The 26009-nt window shown below is 36.5% G+C and overlaps 1 protein-coding gene across 2 annotated transcripts in view; it reads right to left on the bottom strand.

Annotated features, from left to right (window-relative positions):
* The window catches only part of LOC145671542 (dipeptidase 1-like), a 718611-nt gene that overhangs the window by 182056 nt on the left and 510546 nt on the right, over positions 1-26009 (bottom strand). For both annotated transcript variants that reach the window (XM_081740732.1, XM_081740737.1), the window contains 2 exons: positions 25754-25886; positions 2459-2609 (listed from right to left, as the gene is read on the bottom strand). In XM_081740732.1, the coding sequence (XP_081596858.1) occupies positions 2459-2609; positions 25754-25886 (284 nt within the window). The remainder of the gene's footprint in view (positions 1-2458; positions 2610-25753; positions 25887-26009) is intronic.

The following is a 26009-nucleotide window of genomic DNA, read 5'->3' as shown; positions in this document are numbered from 1 at the left end:
AATTGTAGCTGCAGAGTCCAAGAGGTTGGGACACTAGGGCTCTAGAAAGATCAAAAGTGGAACGTCAGTACATTAAGGATATGGTGAAAAAATGCACATTTTTCTTTAAAACTGGTAATTGTAACGACACGAAATGAGCATACATGGATACGAGATGGTAGATATGATCTGTTAAAAGTGATGAAAAGAATATCCGCCATCTTGAAAGAGGCATGTTGAAACTGGTGCGATTGGTGTAAATAAGAAGAGGGTCATATGATGCATCAATTTGAACATAAATATACACAAAAAGCTGTTGGTGATGTCTGTTGTGGGATTACGTTATTCCTGGCTTCTGGTAGTCGTCTATGTACAAAATGAGCAAAGTGTATCTCATGACACTCGAGCAGATGAAGAGTATGGAGCGCTATGAGTGAACTGATAGGCGTTCTGATTTCTGTTCGAATTAATGGAAATATAATAAATAGTTACAAATTAATGCTAACCTTGGCATTATTATGAAGAACCCGTTGTATCAGCACATCCACACTAATTATATGTTGACTCTGACACAAATCATGTACTGCTAAAATTATATTTCTCTTTGTTTTTCCTAGTTGCACTGATCCCACTCATAGCGCATCCTAACCTGCATCTGCTCGAGTGTCATGAGATACACTTTGCTCATCTTGTACCTAAACCACTCTGCCAGAAGCACACAAATAATGTAATCCCGCAACAGACTTTATCAACTGGTTTTTGTGTATATTTATGTTCAAATTGATGCATCGCATGACTCTCTTCCCATTTACACCAATCGTACCAGTTTCAACATGGCCTCTTTCAAGATGGCGGATATTCTTTTCATCACTTTTAACAGATCAAATCTACCACCTCGTACCATGTATGCTCATTTCGTATCGTTACAATTACCAGTTTTAAAGAAAAACGTGCATTTTCTCACCATGTCCTTAATGTACTGACGTTCCACTTTTGATCTTTCTCTAGCCCTAGTGTCCCAACCTCTTGGACTCTGCAGCTACAATTTTGGCTGTGCGTGTTTCCCGAGGTACTCTATCTATATACAAAGTTTCATAAAAATCGGGCTCTGATAGATACCTAGGGTTCCTTGTAAGACAAGGGTCGTATTAAATGTAAATCAGGTTATAATTACTTAAATAGCATTGACAGGGTATTCATTCCATGTCAAGCACAATATACAGTAATTTAGCAACTAAGCAATACGAACACAGTATAAAAAATAATCAATTATTATCGTTTACCATTAGGGTAGTGCAATATTTAACACCGTCAACCTACATGGACCATACTACCATTAACACTCACTATCAAACGTATAATTTTTAAATTACTTATATATAATCCACAAGTATTTATTCCGTGTCAAGCACAATCCTTATTATAAAAGAAAATTGTCTCTGTCTGTGAATAACGCAAACTCTTATAGTTAACAGACCATAATATATATTGCTACGTATGCTGTCTGCCTGACAATAGATGGCACTAGCGTGAAGGGAATTTGAAAGATTTAATACTTGTATCTCTAAGAACGTTGCGTGTAAAGTTTCTCATCTAATGACCTTACCTAATATTTAAGTGTCTCTATATTGCTGATCCCAGGAAAGATAGAACTTTCTAAAACTAGTTATTTTTGGAGAGAACGATTATATTAATGAAACAGTTCGTTCATACTAGAGACCTGCACGGGCCGAATTTTTCGGCCCGAGCCCAATCCAGCCCGAATGTACGTAGGCCCGGCCCAGCCCGGGCCCGAAGGGTTTTGGAGATTTTCGGCCCGAGCCCGGCCCGGCCCGATAAGTTTTTTTAAAATTCTTGGCCCAAGCCCGGCCCGGGCCCGATAAATTTTCGAAGTTTCATTTTGTAACTTTTTTCACGGGCACACTTCTTCAACGTTTGCCTTTATTCTAATTATCATTTAACGAATGTCAATAATTATTAAAGAATTGCAATTAATCGGCCCCAGCCCGGCCCGACCTGAAAAGAAATCAGTGTCGGCCCGCCCAAGCCCGGCCCGGCCCGTGCAGGTCTCTAGTTCATACCAAGAGCTTGAGCTAGCTTACATTTTTTTTTTTTTTTTTTTTTTTTTGGGAGAGGGGTAAATACTGGAACAGCCAAATTTGAATATAACTCGTAATTGTAGCAAGACTTTCTTGTTTCCTTAGAATTCCAGATTTGATTATCCAGCCAAGACAAAATTCCAATAAGAAGAAGAAAACGGAAACCTGTGCCAATCTATGTATTGCTTTAAATAGGTCTTATTTTCAAGGAAATAAGAAAAAAATCACTGTCATCATTCCTTTTTTCTCCAGAACGTCTAGATGAGACAGTGAATGAAATTACTGATTATCCCTGATAAACACTATAGCTATCATTTCAGTTATTATCACTTTTAGCTAATAAATTACGGCATAATGGACAATTCACATCCCTTACTTACCAAGGTGTGTTGCATGTGGAAGTAAGTGTTAAGTATCGGACCCCAAGGTCATAAAGGGTTCGAAGAATGGCAAGACTGTTACCCAATGAATGGCCTCCTTCTACACCAATCAAACTGCACATTCTGCCCTCGCGGTGGGCGTCACGGATTTCTGCAAACAAACAAAGGCAGTATATTACAATTACATGAATAAACGTAATGTAATCAAACGTTTAATATATTACTATAAACAATAATACATGTATATCAGTCATTTGCAACTGCACGATGTAGGAGTGCGTGCTTAGAACGGAGGAAGGAGATATAGAACACACAGAGAAAATGAAAGCAAAGACAGGAGAGAGGAGAATGAAATAAAGAAAAGTTAACAGAGTACTTGTCATGAATCCACGAGTACTTTGAGAATGCCTAGAAAATCACGTACTCTAGGCACACTCTAGGCAAATACTAAAGATACTTATGCTATCTTGCTTGTCTCTTTCTCAAACTCTTGATTACCTTCAACCACCTTCTTTATTCTGCGCGTTTATTGAGAAGACAACTGGCAAGGTGTGCCACACGGAACATTTAGTTAGGAATGAATGATATAGACGAATGGTTAGTTACTACACGTGGTCTCCGGTTCAATTCGCGATGCGAAGAGAAGAATTTTCGGATCCAGAAATACTCAAACGGTGTAGCACCAAAGCTACTCAAATGGTAGTCCCACCCAATTTAAAATGTGAGATTATTGTCGATGTTATATTAACAAGATAGTTTGTGCAAGCACTTGAAGCGGTTGGACTTGAAGCACTTGAAGCGGGACATCATATAAACTATAGTCGAATGCAATATGTCGAGTTTATATCATCCAACTGGAGGTCATGTGAATGACTACCTCACCTTCTCGTAGCCTATATCGACATAATTACGTATATCGCGTGTTCTAGAAATGATGTCCACGGCAAGCCTGTAGCCAGCCCAAAAACTTAGGGGGCCCCGATCCAACCATATGATAGTTCATCACCATATTATAGTTCTTTATCAAGCCTACTGTAAAACTTTTAGGGGGCCGCCCTCCCTAGACCCCCTGGATACAGGCCTGATCTACGGATTACAGTGTATTATTCTACAAGTCTAAATAAAAATAAAGAAAAAAAATATATAATTGTATGCTTTTCGGATCCTCGTCTATAGACTCAAATTGCACTATGTGGGCTATTGCCAATACTGTTGTAGTAAAATTACTGTAATGGGTATGTTTTATGTTAATTAATGATAAGCAATGAGAATTTGCACATAACTGGTGACAGGAGTTTTTATGCAAAAATTTGCGTTAAAACAAGGATTAACTAGAGGAAGACGAATGAAAGATGCACAGCGACAACTATGAGTTCAATTTATGATTCTTTGTACAGAGGTCAACAATTCCATGCAAGAGTTCACTACTGTCTTGTATAATGCCAGTGAACTACACAAATAAGCTCCACACACGAGAAAGACAAGAGACTGCTTAGATACCAAGAAACTCTTAACATTTCTATTAGATCGACGCCCATTCATTCCTGATGGATAATGGACCTTTGCGTAGTTTGGCATCAGGATTGGTTGCTCATAGTAATGTCAACGTTAACAAAGCAAAAGAAGCTGGTGAGCTAAATTGTCCACTTCATGCAGGATCAGAACATTTGGAACTATTCATTCAAATGAAATCTGCAGGTTGATACCTTGGGTTAAAGTAGGTCAAGATGTCGTCAATATTGAACCGTAATTGCTATTTCAAAGACTTGCTTTTGTTTCTGAAAAACAGGACATAGATAAAATAAAAGGATCATTTTCAAGTATAAACTTTGGAGGTATCTAGCATCTTTGTTTGGCTATTCAGTTCTTCCACGAAAAGCAAATAAAATGGTTCTGGCCACAGCCATTTCGGTAAAGGTGAAGAAATGTCAAATGTCTGCAGCAGAAACACCACTTTCAGATCCCCTATATGTACTCGATGAAGGTGCTTTACTACACTGATTATCATGGTCAGTTGGTATGCTGTTCTCAGGCATTTATAATAGCTATACAAACTACGTTCTGAAAACGAATGGTAAATCGATTGTGATTGTGTTTGATGGATATTTGGATGGTCCTTTGATTAAGGACGCAACTCATTAGGAGAAGCGAAAGTAAAAGTAGCCCCTAACGTTTTATTTTATATGGACATGAAAGTGACAATGGAGAAAGATCTATTTCTATCAAACAAAACGAATAAGTAGCATTTTTTAATGATGCTTAGTAAAAGTTTTGTAACTGTTGAGTGTCAGACAATGCATGCACGAGGAGATGCAGACCTGATCGCCCAGACAGCAGTTCATGCGTCTGAACCAGAGATGGAGTGGGTCAGTGGGTCAAGTTTTCTGAGTGGGTCAGTGGGTCCTGGGTCAACAGCATGTGACCCACTGTGACCCACCACCCACGGTGACCCACTCTGACCCACCACCCACCATAACCCACTGTGACCCACCACCCACCGTGACCCACTGCGACCCACCGACTCAGTATGATCTACCGACCCTCTCTGCTCACTGCATTGTAGACAGTATCTTCTGAAGACTGGTAAATTTGTCTTCGTTTTACTCTCAAGACCTTCATTTCTCTTCCTTTTCCACTTGTTTCTGTCTACTTATCTGAGGTGAGTATATCTAACCAAGTGAAAAAAGAACTTCAGGACTTTTGGATATTGATATTTTTAATTGTAATAATAGCAATAGGACTTCTACTACTACTTGGCTTTTGAGATCTGTAAGTTTTTAGAAGAGCTAACTACTGGAAAAAATACATTTTTGAATTGCTGTAGTATATAAATTATTATATAAAAAATTGAATGTAACTATGTGTGCCTGATTATCACGGTCAAATTGAAAAGTCAAATGAAATTACTTTTGGTATATAGTTAGGCCTTAATCCAAACTGAGATGTTATATTGCTTTTATTATAATGCATAATATCCTAAGGAGATAGAGAGGATCCGAATTTTTCCGAAAAAAAAAAATGAGTATCTCGCAAACCGTTAAACTTACGGAGCTGAAATTCAGTGTATTAACTCTTTATTAAAAATAAACAGAATGTGTCCTAGCATTTTTTAAAATTCTCCTTTATGTGTGTATGGGGGAGGGGGCACTTTCTATATATGGAAAATTGGTAGTAAGTTGGTTTGTAAAAACGATCGACAACGATCGATGTTATTTAAGAAAAAAAAATCAGAAACAAAAAATACAGTGCTTGGCTTCATATATTCATTGCTTTCTACTATAATAATTGCTGAAGCTTATGTTTATTATATGGAGCGCTTACAGCACAGGGCAATCAACCCAAAAACTTGTGACTAAAATAGGCATAAAATTTGTACTGTAAGCTTAATTACACGGAAATTTTAAGTTTGGATTGTACGCATAATTATATGGAAAATTTTACACTTTTTTCCCTTTACGTTGGTCTACTTACCTTGATTTCAAACTTTCAAATTTCATCCTTTTTTCCACTGAAAAGTATTGATAATTCAACAAGGAAATAATTATACTATGATAATTTAAATTCATCGTAATTTGGCACATCGCAAACAGCAGTGTGGTAATTGAAGGGGAAGAAGGAGGGAAATTCCCATTCACCTCTGAACACTCCAGGAACCTCGTTCCCTTTCGCTTTCTAGACGGGGGAGGGAACTTGGTAATGGCATCAAACCATCATGTGTAATTACAAAAATTAAATTTATAAACAAATAAGAAATAATCAGTTTATCAGGCTTTAATTGATAATTTATTCACAAGATTCCCTATCGAAGGCGTGGTAGATGAAGTTTCTGTTCTCCATGAGTCGACATTGCCAACTGACGTGGTCGATATGGAAAAGATGTTGTATGGTGATAGAGAGATTATACTTCTTGCTGAGTATTTCAAAACTGACTAAGAAAAATCGTTATCAGGCTTAAGTATAACAAGTAGATTGTCGATGAGAAGTTGCAGAAATCGGGTAGAAGTATTATCAATTTCCACGACAGAGTGCGAACGGGGATTTCCCCTTATGAATTTACAGATGACTGATATTAGAAATAGACTAAGTGCTCAAACATTGTCTAACTTGTTGCTCATCAATGTTAATGGCCCACCGTTAGACAAGCTCAAAGTACACGAGCTAGTTATTTCTTGGCTGAAGGATGGACATCATTCCGCTGAGGTTGATTTACCACGAAAAAGTTACCAACAGGAAATAACCCGATTTCAGATTTGTTTTAAGGTGGAAAATTACGAGTCATAGAAAATGTATACTTGTATTAGTAATGGCTTATTTGTGTTATTCAACTTTGTACCTATTTTTTAGTAAGTCTCTTCTTTGCTTTAGGTAAACTACTTTGAATAAATATTCATAATAATTGCAATTAAGCATATTTGTAATTTAAATTTAACGTGGTGTTTTAGTGATTACACAAATTACAATTATGAGCATATTTTATGGAGATGCTCTCAGGTAGGGTACCCGGGCACCTTAATAAACTATGAAAAACTGATTTTTCAAGTTTTTTTCTGAGAAAAATACTGTGAACTGAGGAACTATAACTTTTTCCATATTGTACAGGGATATTTTCCTGCAAATAGAAGTTTCTTTTGGAGTGCGTTCAGAAATCAACACTTGCAAGAACACTCTCTTAGTACAAGTATATTTTAGGCACACACTAATTTCCCCCCACCTCGAACTGTTTCAATTTCCTCATTGACAAACACTTTACCATTTTATATCGTAAAGGTCAGATCCACCGTTATTCTAACAGAGTGGTGCTTGAGCGATTGACTAGAAATTCAAACTCCGATTAGTGACAATTTCAGAGTCTTGTTTTATTTAAAGTGTAAACTCTTTAGTCAGTACAGAAGAGGCCGTGGATCGTGTTCAGAGTTGATGACGATGGATTTTGGTTAGTCAGAATAGGTCACAGTGGATGAGAGTGGTTCATGGTGGGTGGTGGGTCAGAGTGGGTCACGGTGGGTGGTGTGGGTCACAGTGGGTCATGGCGGGTGGTAGGTCAGAGTGGGTCACGGTGGGTGGTGGGTCAATGGGTCGTGGGTCAAGTTTTCATTGACCCACGCCAACTCTGGTCTGAACAAAGTGATGTTGTTGTCAATGCAGATGGCACTGATGTGCTGATACTCCTGTGTTTCCATGTTAAAATAGAAAGTAAAAAGTATTCTTCAGACCAAAACTATAGCGTGGTGCAACCAACATCCGAGAATGGAACATTCAATCTTCTAAGTCGTCGTTAGGATTCAATATCTGCAGCAGCTTGCTTTTTTTTTCACGCTATTTTGGGATGTGACACCACGTCACAGTTGTTTGAGATTGGCAAAGGCAAAAGTCTAGCGAAGATTATGAAACATACACCATTTATGGAGTATGCTGAAGTATTCAACAAAGCAAATAGTCTGAAAGAAGGCATGATTACTGTCGTGGAATATGCTATTTGTACCATGTGTGGAGGAAAGACATCTGATACCTTAGATGAACTCAGATACATTGATTCACTACAAAGGTTGTTAACAAAAATATGTTTAAAGCTATTCAAATCCAGTCACTTCCACCGACTTCAGCTGCTGCTAAATTCCATTGCTTATGGATCTACTACCAAGTTCAGGATTCTAAAGGCAATTCATCTCTTCTACCTGAGGATTGGGGTTCGCAGTTACACGGTGGGCAACTCCTTCCAGTACTCACTGATTTTCCACTGGCACCACCAGCTCTGTTTGATATCTTAAGATGCAAATGCAAGACAGATTGCAGTACTTCAAGGTGCTCATGCAGAAAACATGGTTTGGAATGTTCATCATTTTGTAATGAATGTTATAGTATACTCCGCAGTAACCTCAATGCAAAAGATAGTTTATAAGATGATGGGGTTTCTGATGGAGAGTGATAATGTTGTAAATGACAGCAGTATCTTACTTGTGTTTTGCTAGCATCTTTAAACAGTGTCTAACAATTTAAACGAGTTTGTACAAGTTCAACCATCTCTTACAAACGCTGATACCATACCCTTACAGGCACGTAGCCAATGGGGTGTCCGGACCCTCTTCGGAACCAAAAATGAAAAAATTAAGGAAGGATGAAACAAAAACAAACGATTAAAAGAATCAGTGTTAAAAATAGAAAGCTACAGCAAGCTTTTGGTTACTCTTTCTTATGAGGAGATTTGTATTACTTGCAGTGGCGAATGAGCGGGATATCCTAGAAACGTCAGAGAACTTATAGAAAAGTTACGGAATTCACAGAATTTCCGCTACTGGTCAGGGAAATTTTAAGCTTTCGAAATTATAGTGACATTCTGTAACAGTGTGGGCATTTTTTATCATAATTTTTCGTCATGGCTTCTCTGCAATATCAAACATGTTATTTCAGAAACAGTTTTCTACTGTTCCTTTAACCCGTCATTTGGAACAGACAGTAGTGACAAATAATAAAAACAAAAAGGAAGTTCTGTTAACATTTGAATCAGCACAGAAGAGAATGCAGATATTGTAAAATATTTTACAAGATATTATTGAATAAATACTTTTTATAATAGTGGATATGTACTTCTTATAATAGTTGAGGTCGTAATGAAAGGAAAATTGTTATATTTGAATGAACAAAGGAAGGAACGTAAATATTGTAAAATCTTTTTCAGTGCCTTTTTTTCTTTATTCTTTTACTGGAGATTTCTTCATAGTTTGTAATTAAAGTACTTGCTAACATATCCTCATTTTACTTTCCAAACAAACCAAAATACGTTAAAAATAAAATAGTTTAGGTTGATCGAGCTCCTAGTGTGATATCCATTGTGTTTGATGTCACGTCCCCTCTTCCGATTACGAAATCCTGGCTAAACGAACCAATATATGTTGCCAGTAAAATAGTTTAGATTAATCGAGTCCCTAGTGTGATAATCAGAGTTCCATGTCACGGACCCCCCCATCCTATTACGAAATCCTGGCTACGTACCTGACCCTTATAATCCTTATAACTTTACTACCTATATTATTATCATTTTGAAATAAATGGAATATGAATAGATACACAATTGAATGATTCCTGGTTTAAAAAGCTATCCATTTGATATATAGGGTACAGCGGGGTAATTCGAATAGGAGGGGAATTTGAATAATATTAAGCATTTTGCTAGCTGGAGTGGAAACGCGGCTCGCCATGTTAGTGAACCTGTGGTGGATTTGTAGGTGGTTGTTTGCAGAAGTTGCTTTCGAAAATACAAACTATTACTACGGTTCTGAAGGCCTACACGATTTTTTGCTTGCTGCAAGGTAAGTACGAGTATACCTATTTTTTAGGTCGATATAATTTTCACCGTTGTTTCCTTAAGCTTTCCTTATTACTAACTGGATAAAATGAAATCGCTCTGGATTATAATCGTATCAGTATCATGTGGTGCGTTGATATACTGTACACTTGCGCCAACTAGTGAGCAGTTTTCATACCACGTTCTGAATAGAATATTCGTCGACTGCGAGGCAATTTGGATAATTCATAACGGGGCAATTTGAATACCAGTGCAATTAGAACTATAGTCCTACTATTTTAAATTTGTTTATGCCTCGGTTCTGATCAAGCATTCGTAATGTTTTATCGTTTCAGATGGTCATAAATTATAAGAAGAAAGATAAGCGATTAAATTGGAATAAAGAGTCTATGGAACAAGCAGTCAAATCAGTTCTTAATGGTAACCTGTCGATACTGGGAGCATCAGAGCTATTTAATGTCCCTTTTACAAGCTTATACAGACGAGTTAAGTATCAAGAGAGGGCATTAATTGATGATCCTGCTGTAGGCAATACGCCTAAAATATTGTTCGGTGATATTGGGAGGCCAAGCGTGTTTTCCAGTGATCTAGAGAAATAAAAACAGCGGATAGAGTAAAACATTTAGAATCCAGGGTGTTTGGAGTTACTCCGAAAGAAGTGCGTGTAGCGGCGTATACATATGCGTCTAAATGTGAACTTGACATTCCTCACTCCTGGAATGAAACTAAAATGGCAGGGAAGGACTGGTGTCAAACGTTTTGTAAGCGAAATAATCTTAGTTTGAGAAAACCTGAAGGTTTGTCAAAAGCGAGAGCTTCTGGTGTTTACAAGGAAACTGTGAATTCTTATTTTGACTTACTGGGTGAATTAATGAACGAGTATGATCTCCATAACCATCCTAGACGTATTTACAATATGGACGAAAGTGGACTTCCTCTAGATAACAGACCCACTAAAATTCTTGCAGAAAAGGGTAAAAAAGAGGTGATCAGTTTAACACCTGTAGAGCGCGGGGAAAATGTAACGGTGATAGTATGCTGCAATGCCGGAGGGTCTTTTATACCTCCTGTAGTAATATTCAAAGGTGTACGCCAAAATCCGGACTTTAAAACCCATCTCCCGCATGTATAGCTTGTCTGCATGAGTGATAGTGGATACATTAATGAAGACATTTTTTAAAGTTTGTCAAGCACTTTAAGGAACATCGAGTTCCGGGTCGGGTTCTGTTGATTTTCGACGGGCATAAATCTCACTCACAACTTTCGTCCTTAGAGTTCTGCCAAAGTCATGACATCGAAATGCTTTGCCTACCTCCACACACAACACACGTATTACAACCATTCGATCGCTCTGATTTTAAGTCTCTTAAAGCCAATTACCACCGAGAGGCAACTACCTGGATTTACCAAAACCCGAACTCAGGGATTAGTAAATCTTAGTTCTGCATTTTGTTCACTGAAGCCTGGAAGCGGACAGCTTCTGTTGGACTAGGAGTTAATGGGTTTTCATGTACCGGTATATACCCCTTTAGACCACAAGCTATTGAAGAGTTTCGATTTGCCCCTTCGGAAACGTATGGCCTTGTTACAAATCCTGAGGAGCAGTCTTCACGGGAAGATGATCTTAACAATGCGCCTTCTTCTTCCGGTCATTGCTCTCAAAACGTCCCAACGAAGCCTGGAGCTGAACCCATACAACAAGTGCTTCCCAGCCCAGAAAAAGTTTGTGTGCATAAGAGACGTCGTGTCACAGGAAAACCATGCCACTCGACCTCTGCTGAAAATATTCAGGCAATGAGCGTAAAAAACTCCAAGGAAAGACGTAAGCATCGAATGCAACAAAATCCAAGAACACTACAAGAAAGAAGAGTGCTAATACGGAACTTGTCAAGAAAAAACAAATAAAAGCTCGAAAGAAACTGATATCCTCTACCTCTTCCAGTGACGAAGAAGTAGATCTAAGTGTAAAGATGGCTGCAGGCAATGAAGACCAAACATGGAATTGCGGTTTTTGCCTTCTTAATTACTATTCAGAACGTTCTGCTAGAAAAGGAGACTGGATTCGTTGCCAGCGTCGTAAGACATGGTTCCACGAGGTCTGTGTAGGTGCAGAAGGTCGAAAAAAGTTTATTTGTGGTCGTTGTCGTTAAATACGAACGATGGAAAATGAATTAACCTATTACAGCTCTTTGTCTTAGATAGTGTTCCTAACAATATTTTTTAGTGTGTATTCAAAAAGATAACTAGAGGTGACGCATATTTACAATTTATGTCCTTTTTATTTAAAATTAACATATTCCAACTACCGTAGAATTTGCAATCTAACTATTAAATAATTTATACATTGTTTCTAGGTATATACATTTTCCTTATTTAAGACTTGCTTATTTTGTTGGTTATTCATATTACCCCATTCGTTATTCAAATTGCCCCTCGCACTTACATTTTCTGAAATTTCGGCGGGGAAATTGAATACCCAAATTTCACAATGATGTATCACAGATACTGTCTTAAGAAAAATTGCTCCAAGTTATAGTAAGGTTTAAAGTTTTTGTTCACAATTTTGTATCTGAATACCAATTATATTTTCTGAGATACATCAGAAAATGTCTGAAATTATTCAAATTACCCCGCTGTACCATATTTCAATTAAATTGAAGCAAAATTGAAAATTTCTAGATTTTGAGAGTGAATTAAATATGGAGGCTTTCCCCTACTTGGATGCTTCTAGACTTTTGACATGTTGTTGGGGATATTATGCCAAATCTGAAAAACCTTACTTTATTTCTATTACAATTAGTTTAATGTTTTCACCTAAAATGACTGGACTAACAGTATTCAAGTTCTATATTGAATCAATTCCCTTCATAAAATAATATGGCTACTGTCCACGGAAGCCAGATTGGCTTTGGACATTGAGCGATGTTGACATTGTGGACCAATCAATTTATAATAACGTTATCATTGCAGTGATGTGAGAGTCTGATTGGGGAAACGCGCAGTTTGTTATTATTGAAATGAGAACGTATTTAAAACATTGAAATATTCGCAAGCTTCATATATGAGGCACCTGTATCAAAATCCGCCACATCCATTTCGCTTAGTTTCGAGTAATCTCGCAAAACGTACAGTGAAGCTCCATATACACGCTTACAAATTTCCATATTTGAACCAGCTTTTTAGTATGAAATATTAAGCTTTCAAACAAAATTCTGTTTCCATGGATTTCCTTTATATCAAACATATAACAAGCGATATATAACTCAATTTCGGTAAAAAAAAAAAAAAATGGATTTGGCGGCTTTTTATATTAGACAAGAGCGTATGGCACCCTCATTGGTTCCCGCCAGAGGTCAATTCGGTTGCTCCGTACTGTGGCGCGATCATTTACAAATTTATTATTTTAAAAATAAATTTTGTTTTATTTTTCAATTCTCCATGATTTATTATAGAAAGAACAATATGGATTTTAGTGTGACAGTTTTTTAGTGTGACTCAAATCTTTTGTAATGAAACTGTTTAAATGTTATACAAAAGTACACGTTTTAACGAACTATGTATATACACGTAAATATTTAATCACCGGGGTAAAATATCTTAGTTTAAAGCATCTTATTTTTGATGAATATGTTGTTTCCTTTGATATAAGCATTTCAGAGAAGGACAATAACTATATCAGATATTCACCGTCTGATGACTAAAGAACGAAACATTTATTGCAGAAATCGCTCGCAAAAGGTAAGAACATAAATACATCGGGCAGATGATTACAGTGACAGATTCTATGGATTAACTCTTGTATCACCGGAACAATGATAGAAAATTTACCAGATGATTTGGTGATTTTTTTTTTTTTTTTTTTTTTTGGTTTGTGATGAAGAGTGAGTGAAAGTCAGGTGAGGGGAATAGTAGAAGTTAAGAAAATACTTGTTGTTTTTGGTGTTCTACGTGGCACTATAAGTGGAAGTGAAAGAGACTATTTGCCGGGGTTATGATTTATGGGAAAGGCAAGTGAAAATAGTGCGTAAATGATAAGATTGTCACATATCGTGTTTGAGTTTTATCGAGTTGTACAAAAATACGGAGTGTCAGTTGTTGAAATTGTGTGAAAGTCATGGTCTACTAAACAGGTAAACAGTTTGTCGCAAGTGTAGAAACGAATTGAAACTACAGAAAAGAGTCCAAACCTAATCTAATCTAACCTAATTTAGTACATTTTGGTACTTTTTTGTATGGCATTTAGTATTTCCCCCCAAAGCTGTGCAACACATAAGCCACACATTTTATGACATATAAAAATTTTTTTCAACTATTCTCGTTTATGAGTATATCCAATGCCAGTGACGCGTTTGCTCCCTGCTCTGACTCGGTTAGATAGCTTTCGTGCTTTTTAGTGGACACCTAGCACAAGTTAGTTCGTGTTCTATGCACTAGTTTTTATGCCATATGTCCACACTGTATTTTGACCATAATTACTACCAAGTGTACCAGGGTCGCAATTTAGAAACTAAATAATATTCCTTTAAAAACAATCTTCTGGTCCGGCGATACAGCAGCAATGCCGATACTATTATAAAAATAAATTGGTATCATGGCGGGATGGATATGTAGCAAGAACAAATAAAATTCGATTTATAGAAACAATGTTTTGATTGGATAGCAATAGACAAAAAGAAAGAGAAATACCGAATGTGGAAAAGAATGTGGCAATGTGGAAGAGAAATATCGAAAATAAATGGTTGAGGAGAAGAGTTGAAGAGATCATCGTAAATTGACAATGGTTAAATATACATTGAAGAAATGAAATGTCAAAATATAAAGAAATCATTATTTCTTTAATATTAAATATATGATTTATCAGTAAAGAAAGTATTATAAGTAACCATAAGTGATCTTACGAAAAATTGAAATATTCATAACAAAACTTGAATACATTCCGGACCTAACACCTTTCGTACTTCAGCATTGAAGATCGTAATTAGAAATCCGTTACACGCCCATAGCTCATTCCCATTCTATTATTTCAGTAAAAGCAAAATGAAAACGTGACGGCAATCACTGTGAAATGATTCAATTAATAACATCGTGTAATTGCTAACTCATTCATCACCTCTTTCATTACACAAATGGCAGAATGTCGCTTTTTGCTCTTCATCTCATAGATATCTATAGGTAAACAAAACTGATTTAAAAATTTTAATAACTCTGACAGGGAAAATCATGTTCAAACATAATTTGAAACATACATTTTAAAATTACTGAGAACATTATACATTGCTGAAAGAAAATACTTTATTTTTCCTACCGACTTCTATGTTTGTAACTTGTATGTTTAAAAACCAGTTTTCGCGGGGTAGGTAAGGATGCAGCTAGTTCGATTTAAGATCGGTCGATTCAACATGGGTCGTAAATACTTTTTTCATATGCAGGGTGTTAATGAAGTAGATCGACCAACTATTAGAGATGATTTCCTCGTATCAAAATGAAACAAAAAGTTAATATGGATGTGTGGAGGGAAAAGTGCATATATGTTTCGAACTAGACCTGTTCAAAAGCGTGAAAAAATACATTGATGCGTGAGTTATTCTAAACACGAAGAAACAGTGGAGCTAGTGATCTCTATAACTCTTCTAACTACCTAACGACGCATCCCGTATTCAGTGTTGTGTAGGCCAGGGGCGGATCCAGGACAGACTTCTGGGGTGGCGGTGGGTTGTAATACTGCTACCTAGAACTATTTTTAAGAGCTCCAAACTCTGGGATGGGTTTTTATTTATATACAAAATTTTAAAAAAGTCTCCTCTTCTGGGGGGGGAGAGGGCGATTGCCCCGATCGCTCCCCGGGATCCGCCACTGATCTAGGCAAACATTTTTGCCTACTTTGCTGTCATCTTTAAATACATAGGACTGTTCAAAACCATGAAGAAAAGTGCATTGCTGCGTGCGTTATTCTAAACACGAAGAAACAGTGGAGCTGGTGATCTATAACACTTCCAACTTCCCTACGATTCATTTCGTATTCACTGCTGTCTAGGCGTACTTTTTCTTGCCTACTTTGGGCTTACTTTTAAATACATAGTTTGTAAGTAGGGACGTCCGAAATCGTTAAAAAATACATCGCCACGTGCGTTACTCTGAACACGGAGAAAACAGTGGAGCTGGTGACCTCTAAAACATCCGACTTGCCGACGACGCATTCCGTATTCAATGTTGGGTCGCCATATTTTTTGCCTACTTTGAACGCATCTTTAAATTCAAGCATACCTAGGAATTGTTTACGCCCTGTAGGAATCCTTTGAGTACTGATTGCACATTACAGAAATACAAAATTTTGAGTGACTTATGTGGGACTTCCTTTACGCTCTTACATATCACCACTTCATGGTTCCTTGAGTTAGAAATAACATGTGTTGCGATGTAGCTTTTTCCCTCTCGTTTTCATACAATCCAAGCTCCAAAACTATGCACTTTTCCTCAGAGGTGCATGTCGACTTTCTCCTCTTACTTTCATATGAGGAATCATCTCTTATAGTTTGTTGATCTACTTCATTAAAGCACTGTGTATCTCAAAATTATGAAAGTTTTGTAATTTAACACTATTTTCATGTAAACAATAGATATATTAATGCAGCTTTACCGATAGAAGTTTCATGGATATATTATAAAGTTCTATTTTTATTAATGCAGCTGTACCGATAGAAGTTTCATGGATATATTAAAGCAGTATTTCATCACCATAATAATAGATTACGTTACAAAAATCTTCATTCATATAATAAATTACAACTTTACATATATGTACGCTGTCATATAATACGGTGACTCAGTGATAGAGCGCTAACTTCTGGTGCTAACTCCTGGTTCGATGACAATTCAAATGAGTTTGTGACAGAGAATATTATGACCGTGGGTTTTCTCGATGTTGTCCCATTTTCAGTTACAAATTCTTATTCCCTACATTCTTTCATAGTCATTGGCTTTCATTCATCATATGTCTCGTTTTAGCGAAGCTTTATTTTGTGCTCAAACACTGCTCTATGACTTCAGAAACTTTCTGTAAAATTAAAAGTAGGCGCTTGAACAACCATCAAACGTAAGGCAACCGTCGACGTAGTGGTAGCTCAGTAGTAGAGAGCTTACTTCTGGTGCATGAGGTCCCTGTTCGATCCCAGCTCACACCAAATAGTCTTTTTGGTGAACAAACATTGTGTGTGATTTTCCTCGAGGTTTTCCCGTTTCCTCCTGGTTTCTTTATTCCACTATTTCCGTCGTTACCGCCGTCATTGTCTCCCTTACTGTCGGTGTATATTCGTGGGACGTAAAACATAAAACAATGAGAGCAGCCACTTCAAAATATTGAAATTTATGCAGAGAGCTAGACTGTGAGGATGGACGAATGGATGACAGCAAAATATGAGGTGCGTTCAGAAAGTATCGAACCTTATTTTTTCTTTTGTAAACCAATGAAGCGTGGAAGATATTCCTCATTGTAGATGTGGTCATGCGCAGTCGTGAATTTTTTCCCTCCTGCAGAATGCGTCAGTCGGTGACAGTCGGCCAACGAATGAAGACGTGTAGTTAGCGGTCGTCGGATTTAAGTTTTTTTGTAAAATGACAGAAACACTTGAGCAGCGATATTGCATCAAATTTTGCCAAAAGTTTGGCGATATCCAAGCGGAAACCATTCAATCGGATTGGTACATTCAATTTTGAACGAGAATTTAAGCACGAGGAGAGTGTCCGCGAAATTTGATTCAGGCTTTCATCGCCAAACACAACATTCCTGTGTGTCGTCAGCAGGGCCGGATTTAGCATTTTGGCTCCCCTAGGCCCAATAATTTTTTCCGCCCCCTAGTCTGGTTAAAGTTACTTTCCTAAAAAAAAAAAACCTTTATTAAAAAATTATATCAGGCCTACCTGTTAATTGCTTAAACACCACTCCACGATGCAATTTTATCATTACAAGTTTTTTGAGAAATTTACTTGGTTCTGGGCTTAACAAAATACCGTCTAATGTATTAACAAAAGATTGGTGAACTTTACCAACAATTATTTGTTCCAATGAACTTCAAAATCAGAATGCTTAATTAGCTTGATTTTTTTAATCAATTCAAAAAATATGTTAAGTTATGGCTATTTATTTTTATTTCTAGATATTTTTTTTAATTTTTTCTCTCGGCCGTGCGCCCCCTGGGAGTTTGCGCCCATAGGCCCGGGCCTATTGGGATATCCGGCCCTGGTCGTCAGGCTCCCTACTTACCCAACATGATTCCGTGTGACTTTTGATTACTTTCCGAGCTGAAAATACCACTAAAAGGGACCGGATTTGAGTCAAGAGAAGACATCATGCGAAATGAGACGGACACGGTTTCGCATCATTTCAAAAACTGAATTCTAAGAAATGTTTTCAACAATAACGAGAGCGCTGGGAGAAGTGTGTGCATTACCAAGGAGACTACTTTGAAGGAGATTAGTGTTTCGGATTTCCAAATCAATAAATGTACTTTTGCCAATTAAAGGTTCGATACTTTTTGAACAAATCTCGTATATTAACCACATGATAATTCAAACATTGGAAAGAAACATGTAAGTAGCTTAACAGCATATACAAGGAAAGAAAAAAATTACATTAGCGTTACACTTTTGTGTAACGTAAAATTTACTCTCGTTTTCGATTGATGTTAAGAACGTGGAAGAAGAATATTTAGCAGCTGTAAACCAAAACGTTCCCTTCTTTTTCTGTTCACTAGAACACTCATACCTTTTGTTTTATTCCCTCTGATACTCATAATGACTTTAGTAGAACAGCAATATAGGTAATGGATTTCAATTCAGGATTGCGGATGTTGGTTAAAAGGGTACATAAGAAGATATTCAGAGAAGAGGAAAAAAGCAGATACGTAGTAATACTACTAATGTAACCGTATTCCACGATGAACAAAACACTGTTTTTCCAACAAATATTTTTCCACTCACTCCCATCTTAAAGAGTGCATCTTTTATTTTCAGAGAAAGTACATGTTAAACCCTTCTTTTGTGAATACGTAGTAGCTCTAGAAAAACAATGTGTTCTGGGCTGGAAAAAGGAAAGAACATAATCCTCCGACCACAAGCTTTAAAATATACCCCATTTTACATATTCTTTTTCTTCTTGCTTGGTTATTTTTTCACTGTTGTTTTTGCCTGCCACTTTCAGCTTAAAAGCATCATGTGGAAAAACACAGAGGATACGAAGAAGGATGACCTTCAACAGTTTGAGTACGGAATGAATATTTTTCTTTTCTCAATTCTAGAAACTGTATGTGAGTACATTTGTAACTAAAACCAGCAAAAAGTACTAATACTTTGTTAGAACTTTTAAAATCATGTTATTTAATAACACTAGCCTGCGATGGAAAAAGTGTTTAGAAGTTAGTAAGTGATTCTTATAGATTTCGGGGGTTCTGATTTCAACGGAATAATCGAAAATGCTCTTTCACGTAAGGTTTTCTTCACAAACGCACATCTTGCTATATGCTTTGGCTCTTTCTCTGAACGCTGTGTAAAGAGCATATTAAACATACCAGGAAGACTAATGGTAATGTAGTTTTAAATTTACAAGGTAAACATACAGGAAACAAATATGTTACACTATCTGCTAATTAAATTTACTTTTACTAAACAAAATTCAGATACAATTTTTTTTTTACGAAATTAAATTTTGTGAAAGTCTATTGGCAAAGAACGCCATTTCTTATTATTGAGTTGTCAGTTTTATTTATAAATATACCTATGCTAAGATGGATTGACTTAACTTGAAATGTAAACGCTAGTTGGTGTGTGGTATACACTCTTCATAGTGTCCGTGAAGTGATCTAAATGGCCCCGAGGGTTTGCTGGAATTTACCAGATTCGTTTTCTACATTTGTAGAGAGTATGTAGTAAAGAAATATCAACAAAACATAACAAACCTTGTTAGAAAAGCTGTATTTCGCTTATTTTGGTGTAAAACAAGATGATCAAGATAAATTTTGGGCTCCTCATTGATGGAATTTGAGAATGGTGGTACAAAGTGCTTAAGAATGTGACACTGACTGTTACTAGGTAAAATGAGAGATAACCTGTGCAAATAGAATGCATATTATTTACAGTTTTGAAGATGGTTTGATCTTGTGATTCAAGATTACTCAGAAGATTATAAATGTCAGAAATACGATAAATATTGGAATGATATGCTAAGATAATTAATTTATGAATGATGTAGAGTTGAGAGATTCAGAACGTAGTCAAGGTATAGATTGAAAATAAAGAGATTTAATAAGATATTGTCTTTTGTGGTTATCGAAGAGTTTTGGTAGTGTCACGATAGTCATACACTCTTTGTAACGCAAGAGATCATAGAACTGATCTTCCTGTCTCTTTGTTTAGATAGAATTAAATAGATTAACACTCTCAAAGTTTGTTATCCATGTGTAGAAGAGTTTCGAAAGTAGTGGAAGAGCAAAAAACAGTCTTTCCGGTTTGGTGTGCCTATGATCTGGAAATGACCCCGAAATCATACCAATGACTGTTATTTTTGTTCGTACAACATACGAGGGTTCAACAAATGCAAAAAGCGCATTGTTTATCCAAATCTACCTTCAGCAAGACGCCCCGTTTCGCATTGCTCAGAAGTACCTAACATTCCAATCTGTTCAGAAACATTAGTGGACACCAACTCAAGTTCTGAGGAAGATGATGATCAGAATACAGACGAGTGTGAAGCTATTGCATGATACAACGAGCTTGAGCTATTTTTGCAGGCAGAACTTAGTGAGTCAGTTAGGGATTTGGGTCGTACAAAGTAATGTGCAGAGCTACAGAGTTCTCGACTGAAGGGAAAAATCTTTTGGCAGCATTTACTTCTTTTTCTTGGTTTAGGAAAAGAGAAAGATATTTCATTCCTTACTTTTGTGAAGAAAAAGTTTAGTATATTGTTGCAATCGCTGGATTGATGCAGAAATTGAATATACCATACGAGGTTAACAGAGGTTGTTTATCAACGTCTCGAAAAGAGCAGTGTTGCTACTTAATGGAGTAGAGACACCTCGGTTCCAGTTGCTCACTCTGTGGTTCTAAAAGAAAGTTACGAAAATCTATCTGCAATCTCAAAACTAAGTATAATGAACATGGCTGGACAATAGGCGGTGATTTAAAAGTTATTTCCATGATTCTAAGACAACAGACACGTTACATCAAAGATCTGTGCTTCCTCTGTGAGTGGGATAGAAGTGATAGAACTCATCACTGGGTCCAGAAAATTTGGCCACCTCGAACACTGCTACAATCTGAAGGTAAAAATATAATACGGAAAGCTTATTTGATGCTAGTAGAACCTTTCTCCCGCCACTTTAAATTAAACTTCACGTCATGCGACAGTTTGTAAAAGCTCTGTTAAAAAAGTGAGAATGTTTTCGATATTTGACCGAAAAGTTTCTGGGACTTTTAGAACCTAAATTGAAAGAGGATTTATTTAATGGTCCAGACATCAGAAAACTAATGAAACAAAGCTAAGGAATTCGATGATGCAATGACCATACCTGCGCAAGAGGTTTGGAATGCGTTTAGAGAAGTCCTTCACAAATTTCTTGGTAACTTTAAGGATTCTAACTTCAAGCTCATTACAGAAAACAGTTAGTAAAATTGAAAGATTTGTGATAATCAATGAGTTTACAACAGCACTTCCTTAGTTCACATTATACTACTTTCTGGAGAATCTGTGTACAGTAAGTGATGAGCAGGGAAAGCAATTCCATCAAAGGATCAAGGATATGGAGACAATTTACCAGGGAAGATGGAACGTCAACATGCTAGCAGATTACTGTTGGATGCTGCAGAGATATCAAGAGAATTTCCACAATCATCCCACAAAAGAATATGCCAAAGAGGGAGTTTTCACGCAAAAGGGCAACATGAAGACCTGTAAACACATTTGTTCGAATTTTGTCATTAAGTATGTTTATAAAGTATGAATATAAAAGCCGTTTACCCTTTCAGCTATGACTCTCTTTTATACAGAAACCTTACGTGATACACAAATATGAATATTATTTTTGGAATTAGCGTACCAAAATACATAAGATCAGTTATTATATTTTAAACACTTAATATGTAAGTGACCTTAATTTTGCTGGCTAGTGTAATATAGTTTCAGATTCAGTTCTCAAACTCACTATCTCCTTGACAAAAGTGTTTTTAAAAAGTGTCCTATAGCGCTTCCTTACTTGTTTACGGTCCGGGATTCGATCTGAGGTGGGTTATAATATTTTGCGTGTTGATTAAATGTTGTAAGGCGATTGGAAAATACGTTAAGTAAGATATTTCTTTTTCTGAATCCTTCGTGCGCTATTATTTGAAACATGTTTGGCGCCTTTGACAGGTTTTATTTCCGATTTTTTTCTGGATTTCTTCAGGTACCTCTTTGTAACCAGCTGTTATATATTTTGAGACCAAGTTATTTGTTTTGGTTCTAATTTTTGTTTTAGTGTCTGTGAGTTATATATATATACTGCCGGACAAAAGGTTTCGGACAGATCAAAAAATAAGGAAATATTAAGTTAGGCTTGTAATACAGTGAAAATTTTGGACAGGATACTTGGTAGTTTAGGAACATGGTGATAGTTTTAACATCAGAATAACATAATAACTTTATTCAACAAAGAAATTTGCAAATTCTTTAAATGTTCTTCTCGTCAAAGAAACCGTCCTTCGCTACTATCACTCGTTTCACTAATCGGGGCATGCTGCTTACAAGTTTGTGAAGATTTTCATCCGAATTATTCCAGGCGTCCTGCAGAATGTCAAATACATCATGATCAGATGTTGGACAGTCTTTTCGTACACTTCTGCCAAGCTCTTCCCAGAGAAGTTATAGGGGGTGAGGATCTTTAGACTGGGGAGGCCATTACATGATACAAATATCTCCTTTGGTTCGTTTCTTCTTAAAATAATTAGAATAAAGTTTGGACGAGTCCTTTGGATTAGTATCTTGCTAAAAGTGATTCTGCGACCAATCAAATCAAATCCTGAGGGAACTGTATGGCTGCTTAAAATTGAATGAAACCCATTTTTGTCCAGATTTCCTTGTATTCTGTGAATCCAACCAACTCCAGAATTTGAAATACACCTCGAAAGTATTACAGAACCTTCTCCATATTTAATAGTCGGGTTTACACAGTTATCACGCATCTTTTCTGTAACAGATCTTCGAACGTAAACTCGATGTCACTGTCCAAAAACTTGAACTTTTGACTCACCAGCCCATAATATGCGTTTCTACTGATTTGTTGTCCAATGTTTGTTCTTCAGGGTCCATTGGAGTCTCTGTTACTTGTTTCCACTTAACCTGCAATAGTTTCTATACAACTCTTACCCAGAGTGCAGCTACTCTCAAATGTCGACTCACAGTAATAACTGAAATGTTTGTAGGGTGACTACAATTAAATTCTGATTGGAATTCCGCTGCAGTTAGTTTTAAATTTCCCTTGCTAAACAACACAATAATACGATCTTTCGTACATTACGTAATACGAGACCTTCCAGTCTGACTTTTGTTCGTGTTTTTTCGTCTTCGCTGAAAACGCTTGATGGAATTACCATTATGGAGACTATTTCCGTTTGAAAGGTATTTGACGCATAGAAAACCCCACATTATGACGTGTAATGATTCCAACGTGTGCCTCTTCCAAGATCTTACCTCTGTCCGTTGTTTCTAAAAATAACGGCAACAAACCATTAGAAGAGGCAAAAAGATTCACATAAGCACTGTTTAAAACGTCACTGTACTGTATCTTATAATATTGTTCACTAATAATGTAAACTTCTGACATTATTTATGTCTGATAAGGCCTGTATACTAAGGAATTATATTCCAGGGTTAACTATAAAAAGGAATTTACTGCTAACGTTTAAGCATACTTTGATCAGGCAAAGTTATTTCATGATCCTGATCACGTTATTTTTAATTGAAATAATCGCAGACTACAATCATTCAATAATCTTTCCTTTTTACTACATGTTACAAAAAGGAAAAACGTGTCTTATCCTTCTGAGCTATTATAGACTTACACAAACAAAATATTTCGAATTGGTAGCTTTGCCTATCGCATATCTGTTGATTAAATAATAAAAATGTAAGTTGAAGCGCCTGTCCGGAAACTTTTGACCGGCAGTGTATTATATATATATATATATATATATATATATATATAAACCCAAAACAAAAACGGCTGGCACAAATGTCCACCGAATGTACATCCGATAAGTTCTATGTCTGTCCCGGGATATTTAGATTTGCAGTAGAAATTATGGAATTACACATTATTTTTCCCTTGGATTTCAATGAAGTTTGCCTGTCACTAGAAAATATTATGATGTTTTTGTCAATACTAAAATCATATAGGTCATTGAATGTAGTCCTGTGATTTTTCCTTAAAGGCTTAAGTAATGTTCCATAAGAGTTCCATAAAAGACTCCTATTTTCGGGACACCACTTGCATCTAAATTTTCACAGGACGTTCACGGGAGTCCACTGGCAAAACAATAGTATACTACTAGACCTATAATATTCTATGATCAACTTTCCTTGGACTTCCAAGGGACAATTTTCTGCTATGTGAGAGGTTTATTTGAGGTAGTAATAGTATCCCACTTTGACCCTTTAACCGTATATTTATTTTCTTCACCTCCCTTAGCGATCCCTATGTATTCCTCTCGCGACCACCTTAAGTTTCCAATCCAAAATTGAAAAAGTCAGCGTTAACTAATCTGAAATCGTTATTACTTCAAGAGTATATATACACAAAGGAAGCAAAGAATCTACTTTCGACTATCGGAACCAATTACCTGCGCCGAACTGTTGAACATAAAGAATACATGTGTCAGGGAAAAACGTGCTACTTACATGAAAGATGACTGCCTCTTTGGATGAGAACCTTTACTTTCTTGATAGTGCCCAGGCCCATATTTACGTATGGGCCAACATGAGCTCTGGGCTATGGAAAATACCTAGGATCAGTTTGTTTCCATATTCTAGTTCTGGGAATTTCAGAATTTTTTTTGTGCACGGTTATATGTATATGGCACGGAATTTTTACATTTATTTTACATTTTTCTACTTCACTTTGAATGTTGATTCCAGCATCACTAATACGGTGCATCATGGATGCACGAACATGTTCAAAGACATTATTCATTATTCAAATAGTGGTTCAGCCTCCAACGATATGTTCCTGCAATTTGTGACCAGGCGACATATACATAAGAACTTTGAGACAGCCCGAAACATAGAATTTCATGTTTTCCGCTTTAGATGGTCGTCCTGCCATCTAGTGAGCATATTCTAGAAAATAATGTATATCTCCGGAAGGTGAGTTATCATGTAGAGTCTTGTTAAAAGAACTTTAACACCTACCTATCTTTGAAAAGTCCTATCTCTTACACTAAGTTGGAATTAAATCGAAGAAATGTGGGTTTTCTTTGGTCAATTGAGATTTTATTTGGAGCCAAACTATTTGAATTTCCGGTGCACCATTACCAAAACATAGCCTTTTAAAATATGTTGGGTGGTCAATATTTATGCAACAAGATTTGCATATCATATAGAGAATTTTCTTGCCTGGAATCATCTACAGAAGTTCGGAGATAACTTACTTTAAAGTTACTGTAGCATCGTGATTAAGAGGTATTAAATTCCGGTTCCGAATGTCACAAGTAACAGTGTGGAATAAGCTGACCTTACATCATCTGTTCGAGATAAGAGATTTTGTTCGACCATAGCCTTTTATAGAGTGTAAACGCAAATGATAGTATTTTTCTTCGTTTCTGCTCCATAATTGAACGATGAACATTAGACTACATGTTTACAAAACACGTAGTTTAAGAAAAATCACAGGTAAACAAGATTAGATAATTAGATATTATTCTATTTTAAAATTAAGCTAAATTCATTAGAAATTAAAGCTGAAAGTACTTACCGGATACAGACGTACAAAGTGTGAGATTTGGCTCGTACTTTTCGGTGAGCCTTCTTATAACATCTATTTGTTCCAAAGTCAATTGAACTGCGTCTCGGAATTGGGACTCACACGGAACGTATGCAGCCCAGAACTGTAAAGAGAAACAAGAGAGGTTCCATATAAAACACATACATACAATCAAACAATGATAATCATATTTGAGGGGCTAGGAAGGAGATAATATGATAAGGACCATTTTCAGCGAAATTGGAAT

The sequence above is a fragment of the Thermobia domestica genome, chromosome 2 (genome assembly GCF_964235325.1).
Source record: "Thermobia domestica chromosome 2, izTheDome1.hap1.1, whole genome shotgun sequence".
In the NCBI taxonomy this organism is placed as follows: domain Eukaryota; kingdom Metazoa; phylum Arthropoda; class Insecta; order Zygentoma; family Lepismatidae; genus Thermobia; species Thermobia domestica.
This window is presented reverse-complemented; position numbering and strand designations above follow the sequence as displayed.